The 18,218-nt window shown below is 56.2% G+C and overlaps 1 protein-coding gene across 1 annotated transcript in view; it reads left to right on the top strand.

Annotated features, from left to right (window-relative positions):
- Positions 1-13,897: 13,897 nt before the first annotated feature.
- Positions 13,898-18,218, top strand: part of COL1A1 (collagen, type I, alpha 1) — a 27,262-nt gene continuing 22,941 nt past the window's right edge. Inside the window, 9 exon segments of the mRNA XM_005868170.2 lie at positions 13,898-13,992; positions 15,506-15,706; positions 15,756-15,790; positions 15,883-15,918; positions 16,008-16,109; positions 16,906-16,974; positions 17,230-17,274; positions 17,425-17,478; positions 17,637-17,690. Of these exon segments, the coding sequence (XP_005868232.1) occupies positions 13,902-13,992; positions 15,506-15,706; positions 15,756-15,790; positions 15,883-15,918; positions 16,008-16,109; positions 16,906-16,974; positions 17,230-17,274; positions 17,425-17,478; positions 17,637-17,690 (687 nt within the window). The 5' untranslated portion in view covers positions 13,898-13,901.

The raw sequence follows: 18,218 nt of genomic DNA, 5'->3' as shown, positions 1-18,218 counted from the left end.
TATATTGTAGTTTTCAATATACAGGTCTTTTATTTTTTTAAATATATTTTTATTGATTTCAGAGAGGAAGGAGAGAGAGAGAGAGAGAGAGAGATTGAGAGAGAGCGAGAGAAACATCAATGATGAGAGAGAATCATTGATCGGCTGCCTCTTGCATGCCCCACACATGTGGGGATCAAGCCCACAACCCAGGCATATGCCCTGACCGGGAATCGAACCGTGACCTCCTGGATCATAGGTCAATGCTCCACCACTGAGCCACGCCGGCTGGGCTAGGGGTCAGGGCTTTTGTACCCTCACATCACCCAGTCATAGGACGACTGCCTCTGAGGAGGAGCCTGAGCCCTGGCAAAGTAGCTCCTCTGGTGACAGTGATACCTGGAGAGGGACAGGGAGCCCCCGGGCTGCCACATTTCTGTCAGCTGGGAAATGGGTGTCAGTCCTGTGGGGTGTCCCTGGGCAGCACACCCAGGGAGGGGCAGCTGTCAAAGGCCTTTCCAGCATCAGAGCTTCCTCAGAAACGCTGATGGGCCTGTCACTGGGAATACGTGAGCCTGGGTCTATTGCTACCTGTCCAGGGCGTTATAGGAAAAGAACCATGCACTGAGCAGAGCTTGGCCTCAGTCAGTGGTTTTCAAACTGGGTTCCATGACCCCATAGGGGTTTCTTAGAGTTCTCGGGGTGGGGAGCAGGGAGATCCATATTCAGGCTCCCCCCACAGCCTCTCCCGTTGCTGCTGGGGCCCGGGAAACTCCACTTTGGTCTCTGCTCATATCCCAGGACTCAGCACAGAGTTTCATTTGAGGAAAGGCTTTTCCTGCTGAGAAATAACACAGGGGAATTCTACAGGATACGTAACCACGATGAAGGTTGTGAAAAACAAGGAAACACTGAAAAACTATCACGAACAGAGGAGACCAACAAGACACGATGAGCAAAGGCAATGTGATATCCCAGATGGGGTCCTGGAACAGAGAAGTCACATTAGTAGAAAATCTAGTGAAGCCTGAATAAAGCCCAGAGTTAGTTAATACTAATGGACCAATATTGCCTTCTTAGTTTTGGCAAATGTACCATGATGGTGTCGGATGTTAACGTTAGGGGAATTGGATGAGGGGTATGTAGGAACTTTCTATACTTTCTAGACTTGCTTTGCAACTTTTCTGTAACTCTCAAATCATTCCAAAGAAAAGGGTTATTTTTTCTAAATAGCATTCGGAAACCATCAAACCAATGAACTCTAAATACCTCCAGAAATGAGGAGAAAGACAGGTGAGGAGGCCGCGCTTGGATTTGGGTAGGATTGGGATGCCAGAGCACTGGTGACTGGGCAGGATCCCCGCCCACAGATTTTTCTACAGATTGTTGTACATTTAGTATCCCTGTCTTCCTGATCTCCAGCTGGCCCAGGGAAGGAAGGACCCGTCTGGGAGGGAGGAGACTGACGCTGGGCTCACCAGAGTGGGGTGGACATTAAAGCATTAAAGTTTGAGTGGTCTTTGGAGGGAGATATGGAGGGTGGGGAGCGCTTTAGTCCCTTCATCCCTGCTAAATACTTCCCAAGGCAGAGCCCGAGCTAAAGACCAGGAGACTCTGGAGGAAGGAGACACAGGCCCTGCCCCCAGTCTGATGGAGGAAACCCAGGTTCTACCTTCGAGGAACCCCAGTCTGGGAGGGGGACACAGTCCCTGTCCTCGGGGAGCTCAGTCTGAATGAGGAGACATAATCCTTATCCTTGGGAGCTTCCTGTCTGGTGGGAGGGGCACGGCTTCTTCCCCGAGTCTGAAGGGGGAGGCAGGACACACCTCAGACCTGCAGCCTAGGCTGACCCTCAGATATTACTATTCAGGGGCAGAAAGAGCCTGGGAGGAAGGTTGCAGAGGAGAGAACTGTGATCCTTTGTAAAGAGGAGGCCGGTACGAAGGATCCTGAGACAGAGCTGACGTCCACTCTGATGGTGGGTGACCAAGCCTCTGATCCATCACCCATCCTCACAGGGGATGATCGCATCTGACACGCAGTGAAGGGACAGGGAAAGACAGGAGACAGATGGATACGCACAGAGAGACAAAAATGGAGAGAGTCAGCCAGAGATGCCAGGAGAAGACCTGAGATGAAGAGAGACAGAATAGATGTGAGCCTGGGACCAGAATGGAGGCAGAAGTAGAGAGACGGCCCCACCCCAACCCCTGCTCCAGCCCTGGCCCCCAGCTGTCCTGCCCTATTTGCATCTCCCTGCCTCTGTGTTCCCATTCAGGCTTTGGCACCACTTCAGTGTTTTCCCTCACTAGGTGTCGAATGCAATCCAGAGCCAAGATCCACATGTCCTAGCTGGCTGCAGAGGAGGCTCTATGGGAAGGAGGGAGAGTGAGTGTGGGCACAGCCCCATCTATTGTGTGGTGCTGGGTAGGGGCAGGTGGAGGAGGCAGGGAGGACCTGTGCCTTGTTCACCTCTGTGTGCCTGGGGACTGGCACAGTGCTGGGCACAGCAGGGTGTTCGGTAGTGGTTTCAGACTGAGTAGCACCCAGTCAGATTAGAGAAAGGGCTATAGCATAGTAGTGAGAGGCAGGGTTCAAATCTCAGCTCTGCTACTTCCTAGCTGTGTGACCTTGAGCAAGTGACTTAACCTCTGTGAGCCCCAGTTTCCTCACCTGTAAAATGAGGACAGGACATTTACAGAACCTACATCATAGGACTGTTGTATCCATTCTGGGCGCTAATACGTCTACGGCCCTTAGGTCAGAGCCTGGCACCCAGAAAACACCAAGAAACAGCCTGAGTCATGCAGGTGCATCCTGGGTGTAATTTTCCTGTATCTGTTACATTCCTGTGTGCTCAGTGGGGATGGGTCGTGTGCAGGGCTGCTTCTGGGCTGGATGATGAAGAGGATGGCAGGTAGTATCCTGCAATAAGAAGAATGATGGCTCTGTGGCCAGGCCAGGCAGGCCCGGGATCTAGTCACAGCTTCACCACTTCCTGGCTGGGGGGTCCCCAGCACAGGGCTTCCCCTCACCTGCAGAATAAGACCTTCCTGGGGGGATTGTCCGTGAGGAGGAGTGGAGTGCCATTTGATACAGGACTGAGGGCTGAATCTTCCCAGTTACACGTGGTCTGTCGTACGTGGCTATGTGTGGCTAGTGGTTGCGTGGCTTTGTAATTAGGGAGCACACAGGGCAACGAGAAGAAGCCTGAGCTGGCTGTCGAGTTCTCTCGGCTCTAGGAAGGGGTTCTTAGACGATGCCTTGGCCCTTCTGAGTCTCAGGTTCCCCCCTGTAACATTGAGGGATGAAGACCGATCCCCCGGGGCTGTTGTGAGGATTAGAGGAGATGACGTGCGTGGTGCTGTCAGCTCACAGAAGTTCCTCTGCAGATGGGAGGGAGGCGGCACTTCCGAAGGGCCTCCCAGCTGCAGTGGCGACGCCTGTGGTCAGTTTCCTGCCACGTGACCCTGCGCACCTTCCCATCTGTGCACACAGAGGGAGCGGCATGTTTGTGTCACAGTTGCCTCTTCAGATGAGGCAGGAGGGCATCCCTTGGCATCCAACCTGGGTCTCTTGGACCTGTCGAGAGTAGCGGTTAAGCCTCTGGGCTCTGGAGCCAGGCTGCCTGGGTTTGAATCCCAGCTCAGCCACTTCCTGGCTGTGTGACTTCAAGCAACTGACCTAACCTCTCTGGGCCTCTCTTTCCTCTTCTGAAATCGGAGACAATCGCAGCACGCACCTCGGAGGGCTTTGTGCTGCAACACAGCCTGGCACAGATGTTTGTGGTTATTCCTGAGTCAGGCTGGGTCTGAGGGGTGAGCGCCGCTGCCCAGTTCCCACGCCTCTTCTGGCCAACAGATAGCTCATCCCCTGGAACAGTCCTTTCTGAGCTCTGACCAGATTCCCTTAGGTGGAAGTTCCTAGAAGGGTGCAGCCTGGGGCAACGCAGCCAGAGCAAGCTGCTAACGTCATCATGCAGAACAGGAGGCCCTGGGATGCCCACGGCACAGAGGTTTTTGAAGGTGAATGTTCACGAAGTTCAGGAAAGAGGAGTGAGGGGGATCGCCTGCAGGTCCCCAGCTGGGTGGAGAAGAGCAAGCCTTTCTCTGCTCTATTCCTTCTCCCCCTCTCACCTCCCTCCCACCCAGAACCTCAGCAAGAGCCAAGTGACCTGAGGGGGTGGTGGGAGTGGTCCTCGCAGGGTCAGATGTCTGGCCCACTGAAGTTCACCTCTCACATCCCACTCTTCCTTCTTGCCTTTGCCCTGCCGGTGACCTCAGGAGGAGGACATGATAAAGGAGAGGTGAAGGGGAGGAGGTGCGATAGGAATGAGAAAAGAAATGGGGCGGCGGGAGGAGGGGGCGCTGTCAGAAAAAGAGAAATAGAAAATGGGGCGGCGGCTGCACCCAAAGCAAGCAAGGGGCCACGTGCACGCGCACATGTATGTGAAAGCGTGTGCACTCGCGCGTGTGAAGGGGTGTGTGTGAGGCGGTATGTGAGTCGGTGGGTATGAGTGTGTGTGTATACGTGCCTGCATGTCTGTCTGTCTGTCTGACTGGGAAGACACAGAAGTACAGACCAGCCCCATTGGGAGGGACTTCTGCCCAGACCCCATTTTGCAGGTGAGGAGACAGGCTCTGTAATAGCATGTGAGATGGCCAACGTCACCAGGCCAGTCGGGTACTAGATCCTTGGTTTCTAGACAACGAATCCAGGGCTGAGGAGCAGGAACTTGGGGAAGAAGGGGACAAGGGGGCATTGGGGAGGAGGGCACTGGGGACTTTCCCCAACTCCTGCCCTTCCCCTCAGCCTCCCCTCCATCCTGGGCTGTTTCTTCTGGCTGGAGGAGGAGGAGGAGGAGGAGGAGGAGGAGGAGGAGGAACAGGGCTGCCCAGGAGGAGAGGCAGAGAGGAGGGGGGGATGGAGGCAGCCTCCCAGGGTGCAGGAGCCTGTGGGAAAGGTCCAGGCCCCCGGCCTCCCCCTTTCCTGCAAACGTGGACTCCCCACCCAGTCAGGACGTGTCATCCTTGGAGTCTGCGGCGAGGCGGTAGCAGTGGCCCCTCTCCAGCTTTCCTGCCAGACCTGGCTTTGAATGTAGGGAGGGCCCTTCAGAAAGAGGCTTGGGCCGTTTCCCAGCTTGGCCACGCTGAGCCCTAAAACAGAGGGAGGAGGAGCCTGAGTCCACCCAAGCTCTGGCTCCTCGGCCTCCCGCCCCCGCCCGCCCCTCCTCAGTTTCCCCATCTAGGACAGGAAAACGGACCGGAAACTCTATCTCTTGAGTCTGGGGGAGTCCTCTGAGTCCCCTCCTCACTGCCCTGGGGGAGCAGGGCCTCACGGGTCTCACACTCGGCTTCCCTCCCCCTCCTCCAGAGCCCCTGCCTGGGAGGGGCGCCCTTGCCCTTGGTTTGGGGGAGGAGGGGAGAGAGGGTCCACAGCCTCTGGAGGGAAGCAGCAGCCAGAGCAGACATTCCCGATGACTCACAGGCCTGGAACGCCTTGAGAGCAGAGGCGCGGGGACAGCCCCCTGTTCAGCCGGGGCAGCTGGAGAGAGGACCCAGGGCCTGGGGGGCAGGGAGGCCAGGGGAAGGCGGAGGGTCAAGAGGCAGAGCTGAGGAGAGGCTCTGGCCTGGGGGCAGGATGGAGGGGAGGGTCATAGAGATGCCCAGGGGAGGGGGATGATGTGCTTCCCCCTTTCCATCCCAAAGCCTAGATCAGACAGAGGACACCCCCCCCCCCCCCCCCCACACACACACACACCTCCAGGGAGCTCCCTTCCCTGAGAACTGCTTGAGAAGAGGAAGATGCCCTGTCCCGACCTCCGGGCCTGAGAATAACACTCTCCTACCCCGAGGAGGCAGGCGGGTGGCTGACATGACCTCCCAAGAGCCCCCCTTGGTTTTGCCCATTCCAACTCGCTTCACGGCCATGTTCCTCCCATGACCCCACTCCATTCCCTTTATTGTCTCTTCTTTAGGAGGGGAAACGGGCCTAGAGTGGGTTCAGGGAACACAGCTGTTCCCCCAGGTCTGCCTGACCTGGCAGGGCTCCGGGCTCAGGGCACCCATGTCCTGTCTGCTCTTCCTCCCCAAGCAGTGGATGCAGCTAAAGCCCAGTCTACGTGGCAGGCAGAGGGGGGCCTGCAAGGGAGGGGAGCTGGGAATGAGGTCAGCGGGTTGGATGGGCCAGGCCATGGCTGTGAAGGCATCTGGACTGCAGCAGTCTAGAAGGTAGGGGCCTCTGGGTGGCCACTCCCAGCCCCAACCCGCCATCCACCCGCCCACCATGGCCTCTTTCCCGGCTCCTGCTCCTCCCTCCGTGCAGCCCACACTCCGCCCAGGCCAGATGGTTCACATCAAGCCTCTACCATGTGGCAGTTCCACTCTGCCCACCAGGCTCCCTTCCCCCTCTGGCCACATGGCTCCGCTGAGGATTGAGAGCAGCTCTCACCATATCCCCACAGGCCTGGACTGGTATTCTCTGGGATCCCCGTGTCATGTCGAGCCCCCAACTCCAGTTGCTCTGCTAACCTCTCTAGCTCCTCAACCCCCACCACTCAGGATCTTGAAATGAGGCAAAGATTTTACCTCTGACCCCTCAATCTCAAATGTGTAACTTTAAGTAGGATACTTCCCTTCTCCAAGCCTTCGTTTTCTCCTCTGTGCAAGTTGGGGAGGGCAGGGAAGAATGAACTCAATGTTTCCTCCCAGAACATCTATTGTTCTATGATAGTCTCACCTTAAGACTGTAAGGCTCCAAAATCTAGTAGAAGTTGAAACCCAACTTTGGAGGGGTCATCTGGTCTACCTCTTTGCCTGCTCCCATGCCATGTTTTCTTGTTGATCTGAGATCCACAAATCCCACCCACTTGCCTTGCATCTTCCCTTCCCCTTCAGGGCCACAGCCTTCTAACTTGAGTTCTTCTGCTGTCACCGAGGTGTAGGTTCTCTGGGCAAGTCCTTGGCAAAAGACTCACAGCCATACCCTGCTCAAAAGCAGTTATTGGCTCTCTATGGCCACGGAATTGAATATAAATTCCTCTCCTAGAATTCCAAGCCTCTAAGTTGTCCCCAGTCTACCTGTCCAGCCTTATCTTCCATGTTTCCTCTGCCCAAGGCCTTCTGTCTTTCCCTCCCCCTTCACCTCAAGAATGTGTGTGTGTGTGTGTGTGTGTGTGTGTGTGTGTGTGTGTGTGTGTCTTCCCAGGCTTGGCATGCCTTTCCTCCCACCTTCCCATTCCAACCCTACATTCAAACCCTGACATTGGCCCTCCTGGGCCCAACTCAAAAGCAACCTCCTCCATGAAACCTACCTCACCTCTCATTGCCATTCTCATCACTCTTTGTACCTCCCTGAGGCTTCCATTTACTGAAAATGACAAAGGCCAGCAAGGTGGCCTTACTACTGCTACCCCATTTCACAGATTGGAAAAATGAGGTTCAGAGAGATGAAGCAACTTACCCAAAGTCACACAGCCAGTGCTGCCTCAAGTGAGAGACATTTCTGTGTTTCTTTTATTTCCCTTCCGGACTCTCCGCTCTCTGAGGGCAGAGCACTCATCAGCACAGGCTGACCCAGGAAGTCTGTACTAACCATCCACTCAATAGAGTTGACTAGAGTGTCTGCCATAGACACTGAACTTGGGTCTTCTTTCACAAACAGGGTCCTTGCTGAGCCTCCTCTCTTCCAGAGTACCACACCTCTTGTCTCTCAGGTCAGAAGACCAGGAACCATCTGTGCTCCCACCACCACACTCCAAGTCCAATCCAACCCCAGCGCCTGTCAATTCTGCCTCCCGTAGAATCCATCCTCTTCTCTGTTTCCATTCCCCACAACCTGGTCCAGGCTCTCATCAGCTCTCACCTGGGCACCGGCAGCAGCCACCTTCCTCCACAGCCTTCCTTCAGTATCTACTCCACCAAGTGACCAGGACGATCTTTTCAAAGCAGACATGATTGAGACCCTCTCTGCTTCTGACACCTTATGGGGCCCAAAGCCCTCAGGACAAAGACTAACACCCCTAGTGGGCTTCTGGGGCCTGCCTGGCCTTTGCTTCCTGTGCTCCAGCCACACTGGCCTTCTCTGAACTTCGTAGGCATCTAGAATTTGTCATGCTCCCTCCTGCCCCAGAGCCTTTGCATATGTGGTACCATCATGCCCACCTCTATCCCCTACCCTGCCATCTACCCCTTACCTAAGTTATCTCTAGTCATGTCAACCTATTTGGGGGTGCCTTACTGGGTCCCCAGGTCTAAGGTAGACTCCCTGGAATGCCTGCCACTCAGAGCTTTGTGTTCCTTTCCTGTATAAACTTTACAGTTGCAATTACACATTCATATATGCAATTTCATTTATGTCCGTCTCTACCAGACATAAGCTCCATGAAGGCAGACAGTGAATGCAAAGTACCCAGCAAATAATTGTTTCATGAATAATTCTGGATCCTTTCTGCATCCAGGTCAGACTAAGTCCAAAGGGGTGCTCTGCCCAGGGCTGGTGCAAACCAGCAGGGTGGGATCCCCCGCTCCAGCCCAGAAAGTCCAGAATTCCAGGTTTGCTGGAGGAAGGGCTGGTAGCAGATGTAGACATGGAAGACACCAGACATCTGTGGCTGAGGCTTATCTGTGGGGAAAATGGGAGTGAACGACTCTGTCTCATGCAGGCTGCCCATTCACTTATTATTATTTTTTAAATCTAAGCCTCAAAGGAACCTCTCCATCCATATCCTGAACACTTCAACCAGGCATTTGGTTGTGACGCAAGCCTCTGACCCGCCCCTCCCAGCTGCGCTCCCTGCTCTCCGCTGTAGCTTGGGCATCAGGAGACAGGGCCCAACGGAGCACCAGAGATGCCGGAGGAGTAGGGGGGGGCGGGGGGGGGAGGAGTGGGACAACCGGCCAGAGGCAGAGGGGCGAGGGAAAAGGAACAAGAAGAACTAAGAAAAGGAAGAAAAAGACCTGAAGAGGGAAAAGGTTAAGGGTGGCGGAGATAAAAGAATAGAAAAAAGGAAAGAATTGGGGAATGGGATAGAACAAGCACAGTATTTATTGAACCAAACCAGAAAGGGGTAAATGACACTTCAATGAACTCACTCTCTCTAACCTGTGCTGAGAACCTGCTCTGCCTCCAGACACAGTGAGGGGCGAGAGATACGAAAGGTCCCTGCCCTGTAGCTCACGTTCCATCAGGGAAGATGGGCGTTGGCCTCTCGCTTGTGATCAGCACAGAGTGGAAGACAGGACTTGGGCCCCCCAAGCCTGACAACGTCCCCATCCAGCCCGTTATTCTCAGCTGAGACCGGCCGGGACCTGGCGGGGTGGCTGGAGTTGGGCCTGGGGGGCAGAGTTAGGAAGATGGTCCTAGTGTCACCTGTGGACCATGCCCCAGCCCTTTCCTCCCAGCTCATCCCGGCACTTTTCCTGGTTCTCCTGCCCCCAAACGTTCCCCTCTCGAGCTGGGGGAGACATAATTGGGGCAGGATGTGCCACAACTAGAAAGGAAGCCTTCTCTCCAAGACCCTGGGCCGAGCGCTTGCTCTAGAAGAGAGTGAGGTGGACGCTGGGCCTGGGTGCACATATTTGAGGCTCAGGTCACCTGGGAAGAAAAGAAAAGAGGGAGGAAGAGCAAAAAAAAAAAAAAAAAAAGCAACTGGAGCTCATAAAAAAGCTCCAGAGAGTGGAAGGATTTAAAAGAAGCTGAGTCCCACTGAGAGAAAGTGGAGGGAGGCAGAGGACACAAAGGCAGACAGGAGTGGGAGTGGGAGTGGGAGTGGGAGTGGGATTGGGGAGAGTGAAAGAAAGAAAAAGGGAAGGAGGAAGGGACGGAGAATGAGGTATCTACTCTCCTCCCCTTCACAGCTACACTCCTCCTCCGAGTTGTCTGCACTCTGACCCCATTTCCAGGTCTCCCACTCGCTCCTCAGCCCACTCCTGTCTGGCTTCCTCGCCCATCACTCCACCAAAACAGCTCACATGTAGCTGCCATGTTGCTACCTCCAGTGAACATTTTCCTCATCATATGAATTCTCTCTGCAGCGTCTAACTGTCCCTCCTTCTAGAACAGTGGTTCTCAACCTTCCTAGTGCCGCGACCGACCCTTTAATACAGGTCCTCATGTTGTGGCGACCCCCAATTTCATTGTTACAAATTGAACATAATTAAAGCATAGTGATTAATCACAAGAACAATATGTAATTATATATGTGTTTTCCGATGGTCTTAGGCGACCCCTGTGAAAGGGTCGTTCGACCCCCAAAGGGGTCGAGACCCACAGGTTGAGAACCGCTGTTCTAGAACACTCTTCCCTCTGCCTACATGACACCCACCACCCCTCTCCCCCTTGCTCTCCTACTTTCCCTATTCTCCTTCAGTTTCCTGTGTGGGTTCCTCCTCCCCTCCCCAACCCTGACACTCAACATGGCCAGACTTGATTCATCACCTTCCCTGTAAACCTGGAAGGGATGAAAGTCAGGGGGGAATCTCAGGAGGCCAAAGGACTTGGGGGAGCGGAGGCATAGAGCAGCCGAGCTGTGCCTGGAAGCTGAGGAGCTTAGCTAAGGACCAAAGGGCCTGGATGGTGCCATGCTGAGGAAGGGAAGGAAGAGGGGAGCCCACACCCCGGGGGTCTGTCCCCAGACTGCCCTCAACAGGACAGGTGCAGGGCTCCATGATGAGGATGTGTGAAGACCAAGGTCTTCACTGTAGTCTCACTCTTAGACCCTCCCCTTCTCTCTCCTCATCCCCTCCCACTCCTAGGGACCCTTTCTCTATCCCCAGTGAGGGGGAGGGGAGGAGCATTCTGGAGGGATGCTCAAACAGGGAGGGAGGGCAACAGAACCTCGGGAATCAGAGCAGCTGGAAAAGGCTGACCCACCTGCTCACCAGGTGCACCGACACCTGGGCTGCCTCTTCTCCCTCGTCCCACACCACGGAGTCCAAGCTGGGGGCTTGAGGGGCCCCAGAGGGATGGGGAGTTGGGGAGCACAGGCCTGCCCCCCACCTTGTGGAGAGAGGGCACTTGGGGAAATTTGGAGAGGGAGTGAACTCAGAGCTCAGCATTTTCCTCTTTCTGTTTTTCTGCTTGAGGAATTTTTTTCCCCCTAAGTGCTGATGACTTTACCATTTCTTGGACGTGGGGGAAGGAGACGTTGGCTTTCGCTCCCCCCCCCCCCCCAAATGCCGGACAAAGTCTTACATTCCTCCAGAAGCCAGAGCTTCAGAGTTTCCTAAAGATGAGGTGGCGTCTCCTCCCCTCTCCAGCCCCAGTCCCCTCCCCCTTCCCTCGCCCCAGTCTCAAGCCCTCAGTCCTGGCCAAGGAGGCCCAGCCAGGCTGGGAGGAGACCCCAAGCACATTCTTCCTCTCGCTGTCATGCTGCAGAAATTAAAGACACATCTTCGGGCTGGGCACCCGCCAAGCGTTTCAAGTCAAAAAGTGGCAGAGAAGGCCCTGGGCCTCAGCTCTGTGCCACGTGTGAAGGATGCTCAGAAGCCCTCTGCCTGGAGCCCCTGGGGTGGGAGTCTGACATTGGCCAGTGGGGCGGTGGCTGGGTGGCTGTCACATGCACCCACCCCCCAGGGGTCCCTGGACGCTCTTCAGAACTCCAGGCCCACAATGTAGCAACTTCCAAGCCACATCTCTGAGGCTTCATCTCTTTTTAAGGGGGTTCGAGGGGGTGGGAGAGCCTGGACAGGGAGCACGTGGGGAGGGGGCTGTAGGCACCAGGCCTTCTGGTGGAGAAAGCTCAGCAAGCAGGGAGGTGGCCAGGTCACACCAGCTGTCGCCCCAAGCCTGTGACACCCTGCCCCAGATGACCAGTCTAAAGGGTTGACCTTCCTGAGGAACGAGACCCTCACACTCTGCTGGGGGGCACCCCTTGCCCACACCCCACACTGGAGGTTAAAGGAACTGCCATCTCAGCACCTCAGCCCCCTGGTCCTGCCCTGCAGTCGCTGGCACTAGGCGGGGGCAGCTCCTGGGCCACAGTTGGTGCCACATGGTGGGGATAATTGATGAAGGCCCAGCCCTCCATCGCCGTCTCCAGCCGGCCTCTCTGGAAACTCTATATTTTCCCTTTAATTATAGCCCCTGCCGTCCCCTCCACAGCCCCACCCGCACCGCTCATCCTGGCTGCCCACGGCCTACGTGGCTCCCTCCCCTTCCCTTCCCCTGGTCTTTTTTTTCCCTTTGCCTTCGTTGCACAAAACCAGCTGGGGGAGGGCGTGGAAAGGGGCGGGGGGGGGGGAGGCAAAGGAATCTTGGATGGTTTGGGGGAGGAGGGACGCCCCGCTTCCACGTTTGCAGCTCTGGAGCGATGGGGGCGGGGAGCTCTGGGAAAGGATAGGCATTGATGGACATTGCAAAGGGACCCCCATTGCCTCTCCTGGGCCCACAGATTCTGGCAGGACCAGGACCTGGACAGGGTTGGGGTTGGGATGGAACACTGCTGGGAGGTGGGGACATGGAGAAGAAAGGACACTGTCTTCTAGAGGTGCCGTCCCCAAATACAGCCTGCTGTTCTTGGGGTCCCCACATCCTCTCAGGGTGCCCAGGTGGTTCTCTCCTGGTGCGAGAGGCAGAGAGCAATGCCCTAGGTTTTCAGGAAAGATGTTGGATGTGGGAAACAGCCTCTAAAATAAGGTTACTCACCCTCCCCTGCAATTTCACCCCAAACCCCCAAATACACGTCTCCCCCAGACTTCCGCATTCTCCCCTGTGCCCCCAATCCTCGGTCCAGGTACAACCAGGGACAGGACTCTATGCAGCTCCCACAGGAGCGCCCTGACTCCAGCGAGGTGGCCTCCCCCTGTGCTCCCTCCTGCTTCCCTGTGCTGCACCTGGGCCAGGGCCACAGCAGACCCTACCCCAGGGCGCTTTCCTAAGCCACCAGCCGCCATAGCCTTTCCCAATGTAAACTCACCCCCCTGGGCTGGAAGGGTCCGAGCAATTGCCCACCCAAACCGTGTTGCCCCCTCACTCAGCACCAAAGCTTCTCTCTGAAGAGACCACCAAGTCCAATTTCTCACCCAGGGCCTCGGCCTCCCCACCCCATCTCCCTCACTACGCCTGGGGTCTGGGAGCCCGTGCTCGGAGTCTGGGAGCTGCGGGCATGGTAGAAGGATCGACATCCTCGAAAAACCCCTCTCGCCAGCATCCCTCCAAGTAGCTGATTCTTAATGTCTATAAAGGCGTCTCTAACGTGTTCCCCAAATATTCCTAAGCTCCATACCCAAGCCACACCAGAAGACACCCCTAAACAGGCATATCTTTTTAATTCTCGGGTTCTCCTTTTTAGAGGGGTCCCAGCCGGCCTCTTCATACCCATCCCTTCGCTCTTGCCACGCTGTCTGGGGGGCGGGGGGTGCATGAGGCATGGCCAGGAGGACCCTCTCCCAACCACCCCCAATCCTTCCACCTTTGAGAGGCTCCCACCCTGCTCTCCAATTCCAGTTCTTCCAGATTGGGGGTCCCAGGAAGAAAGCGGAAGGGGCTCCCCTGCCCACTCTTTAGCCTACACTACATTGAGGACCTAGTCCTAGCCGCACCCCAGCAGTAGCATCTCTAGCCTGGGCTGGCCTGGGGGGCTGGGGAGGCAGAGCTGCGAAGGGGGGAGATGTGCGGTGGACTCACCTTCTCTTCCCTCCTCCTCCTCCTCCTCCTCCTCTCGTTCCAACTCCCAAATTGGGGGCCGGGCCAGGCAGCTGTGATTGGCTGGGGGACGGGCGGCCGGCTCCCCCTCTCCTAGGGGCCGGGTTCCTCCCCACTCGCCGTCCGGATGGTATAAAAGGGGCCCGGGCCACCGGTCGGAGCAGACGGGAGTTTCTCCTCGGGGTCGGAGCAGGAGGCACGCGGACTGTGAGGCCACGCATGAGCGGACGCTAACCCCCACCCCAGCCGCAAAGAGTCTACATGTCTAGGGTCTAGACATGTTCAGCTTTGTGGACCTCCGGCTCCTGCTCCTCTTAGCGGCCACCGCCCTCCAGACGCACGGCCAAGAGGAGGGCCAAGAAGAAGACAGTAAGTCCCAAACTTTGCAGAGTCCGGGGCTGCTTGGTGTCGCAACCTGCGCCCGGTCCCCGGAGTCCGCCACTGAAACGGAGACTCGGGGTGCTCCGGGGACTCGGTGATGGAAGGGGGGTGCGGAGGGCGCTTCTCTGGCACCCTGGGAGGGAGGGGAACGCACCCTGGGTGGGGAGGGTGAGGATGAACGCCCCCGGGAGCGGGAGCGGGAGTGGAGGATGGAGCGCCACTTGCGTTAGCACAGGCGGGGGTCCTGAGCGCGCACGGTGGGGTACCGCTGGGGAAAAGGGGGTCTGAGCGCGGGACGCGGGGAGAGTCCGTCGAAGATGGGATGGGGGCGCCGAGCTAGGCATTTGGAGCCCAAGATGTAAAAACCATCAGGAAGGCTGTGGGATGATTCATAGGGAAAGATTGTTTGCCCTCTGCAGGCTAGACAGTGTTGCTGGGGCCGCGGGGGTGCTGGGCCGCGGGGGGAGGGGGCGCAGAGAGTGGGCGGGTTGGAGGATGAGAAACTTGGGAGAGGACTGGGCAGGGCGGGGGTCCTTGCGCCCTCTGCTGATCAAGATTGAGAACCGTTCCTCCCTGTCCCGCGCTTCCCCGCGCAGGGGCTGGAGCGGGAAGCGGGGGTTATTGCGGAGTGTGAACCCCACCTCTAGACCTAGAAAATAAAGCTGGCCGCGGAGTGGCCCCTGACTCTAAAAGAAGCGGCCGATCCAGGGAAATTGTTTAGTGCTGCCGCCACCTAGTGGCCGTCTGGGTAGACGCTGGTGCGGTGGCCGGGTTAACTACATTACTACTCGCGAACTTGTTGGTTCTTTGGCTGCGGGGTGACCCAGAGGCACTGGCTGGCTTTGGGAAACGGGGGTTGTCCCAGAGAGAAGGTTTTGGATACGTCTGGGCGCTGGAGGTTTGGGCGTATCCAACTCTGGGGGTATATTTCAAGTCTCTGGGCGGGACCCCGCGCCAACCAGCCCCGCCCCATCCTCGTAGCCCCGCCCACGCCATCCCACCTGCCTGGGGAATCGGGAGGAATGGGGGCTGGACCTCCCATCTCTCCTCCCACCCCCTCCTCCTCCGGGCGCCATCCAGACCCCTCCCCACCAGCCTGCCCTCGGGATGGGGCCCCTCCTGTTCCCTCTCGCCTCCCCCTCCCCTCCCCGCCCCCCAACCCAATGGCTTTTTATTTCCCTTGGCCTCAGCGCCAATGGGCTGAGGTCGGAGTTGGACGCAACCCCCGCCTAAAGCTTTGTTTAAATTCCTGAGAACTGGAAAGAGTTATAGCGGCTCTGGCGAGGCGCCTCGGCGCTGTCACTGGCGCTGATGAGGAGCAGATGAGCTTATGAGCTTTTAAGGATTTGGGGAGAGGAGGAGGGGGAGGAGGAGGCGGGAAACGGAAAATCTAAATATGTCTCCAAGACGGAGGGGACGGCGGGGAGGGTTGGGATCCCTGGAGCTCGGCGGCGGGGGCTCGGGCGCCGCTGACGGCCCCGCGTCCCCCGTCTCGCCGCAGTCCCACCAGTCACCTGCGTACAGAACGGCATCAGGTACCACGACCGAGAAGTATGGAAACCCGAGGTCTGTCAGATCTGCGTCTGCGACAATGGCAACGTGTTGTGCGATGACGTGATCTGCGAGGACACCAAGAACTGCCCCGGCGCCGTAGCCCCCCCGGGCGAGTGCTGCCCGGTCTGCCCCGACTTCTTTACGGCCGGTGCACCCGAGCAAACCCTGCCTCTAACCCTCGCTTCTTCTCCCCCTAGTGTCGCCTACGGATCTAGAAACCGCAGGAGTCGAGGTAATCCTCTGCCCTCGACGTGCGCCACCCCTCCCCTGGCTCCCCATGGCCCTCCCTTCTCTAACCCACTTTCTTCTCTCCCAACCCCAAAGGGACCCAAGGGAGACACCGGCCCCCGAGGCCCGAGGGTAAGAAGCGTGGCGCTTTGGGCAGTGGCGGGCTGACGGTGGGCGTGGCTCCTGGCCTGTGCTCACCCGCCTGCCCTCTCCCGCTCCAGGGACCCGCAGGCCCCCCTGGCCGAGATGGCATCCCTGGACAGCCTGGCCTTCCCGGACCCCCCGGGCCCCCCGGACCTCCTGGACCCCCTGGCCTCGGAGGAGTAAGTGGCGAGTGCCCCTCTCCTCCCTCCCCACCCTCGGTTTTTGGTTTTGTTTTGGCAGATGGCAGTCTTTATATTTTGAAATATAATTTCAAACTTAAAAGAAAAGCTTCCAGAATAGTGCAAAGAACTCTCATATACCCTGCTCAGTGTGTGCCATTCGCTTTATCAGTCTCTGTCTATATATACATATAATTATGGCTCTTTTTCTTTCTGGACCGTTTGTTTGGGAGTGAGTTGCTGGTAGTATGTCCCTTTGTTCCTAAATTCATTAGTGGTTATTTCTTGAAAAAAAAAAAAAGAACATTCTCTTCAGGCCCATTGCACAATGATTACATTTTGGAAATTTAACATTGATGCAATACTATACTTAATATACCGTCCCTATTCAAATTTCACCCATGTCCTATTCTATAGCATTATTTTTTTCCAATTCCAGGATCCAATCCCGGATCATGAATTGCATTTTATTGTTATGTCTCCTTAGTTTTCCTTTCATCGGGAACATTCCTCAGACTTTTTTTTTTGGTCTTTCATGACACTGAGGTTTTCTGAAGAGCCCATTTGTTTGGTAAACTGTCCCTCAGTTTGGGCTGATCCGCTGCGTCTTCATGACCAGATTCCACGGATGCGTTTTTGGCAGGACAATCTCACACGTGATGTTGTCCTGCTTCGTGCATCCCATCGGGAGGCACATGATGTCTGTTTGTCCCATGATTGGTGCCGTCTCCTGCCTTTCAACTCACTGTCCCGACCCCACTTTCTCATACGCTCTCTCTGGTTTTTTTCCCCCTAGAACTTTGCTCCCCAGATGTCTTATGGCTATGACGAGAAATCAGCTGGAGTTTCCGTGCCCGGTCCCATGGTGAGCCACCAGGGGGAGTAGAGATGACAGAAGAAGAGCCGATGGGGATCCACACAAGATGGGCCAGTGATGGCATAGGGGGGTGGCAGAGATCACCTAGGAGGGTCAAGATGACCACTGGGACCTCAGAGCCCAGAGAGGATGCAAGGCAACTGGGTGGTCCCCAGAGGAACCCATGGGAGACAGCAAGACTACACCCTGTTGCACCTTCCCACAGAGATGTCATCAGTGCCTCCTTTTCTTCTTCTTCTGTAGGGTCCTTCTGGTCCTCGTGGTCTCCCTGGCCCCCCTGGCTCACCTGTGAGTATCCGGGGTATCTTCACACACCATCTTGAGCTTTGGGCTTTTAGCGGGAGGATTGGGATGAAGGATTGGGATCTCTTGATGAGATGGGAAAAGGTTGGCCGGAACCTGCCCTTCTAACCCCACCCCTCTCTCCTTGTCCTCCAGGGTCCCCAAGGTTTCCAAGGCCCCCCTGGTGAGCCTGGCGAGCCTGGCGCTTCAGTAAGTGCCCCCTCCCCAACTTGTCCTCTGTGTACAAATACACCTCCCTCTGCAAACACATGGATTCTCCATTCCCATCTGGAGTCTTCCTTACCTCCTTTCCCTCCCTTTTTCCTTATCCTGGTAATGGTAACCTTCTCTCCTCCTATCTCCTCTAGGGTCCCATGGGTCCCCGTGGTCCTCCTGGCCCCCCTGGCAAGAACGGAGATGATGTAAGTGGCCACCATGAGAAGACACCACCTGACCCTCACTGCCTCTCTGAGCTAGGGCCCTATACTCCCCACCCAGTGCCCCACCGCCTTTGGGGGTAATACCCAGAGAAAAGGGGGAAGTTCACCCTGATGCACAGGACTGCCCTTCAACAATGATCTTCACCCTTTGTGGGATGTTTCTCCTTTCTCTCCACTGTAAGCAAACCCCACCCCTGCCCCTCAGGGCAAGTGACTTCCTTAAGCTTCATTGCTCTGGGCACCCCAGGTCTGCTTTCCATATGATGAGATTAAAATGCTGGTGACAGAAATAAACAGAAATTCCTTTAGAGGGAATTAAAATTCACCAAACAAGGGTTTCATGGTAGATTTAGATTGCAGTCTAAATTCAAAGATAAAGCTCTGCGCCCCTAAGCCTGACCTTCAACAATCCCAAGAAGATTCAGACCCTCCACACCAGGGGTCCTCAAACTACGGCCCACAGGCCACATGCAAATACAAATATTGTATTTGTTCCCGTTTTGTTTTTTT

Source organism: Myotis brandtii, unplaced genomic scaffold (genome assembly GCF_000412655.1).
Source record: "Myotis brandtii unplaced genomic scaffold, ASM41265v1 scaffold265, whole genome shotgun sequence".
NCBI classification, from domain to species: Eukaryota; Metazoa; Chordata; class Mammalia; order Chiroptera; family Vespertilionidae; genus Myotis; species Myotis brandtii.
The sequence above is the reverse complement of the archived record's forward strand: the minus strand, read 5'-3'. Positions and strand labels throughout refer to the sequence as shown.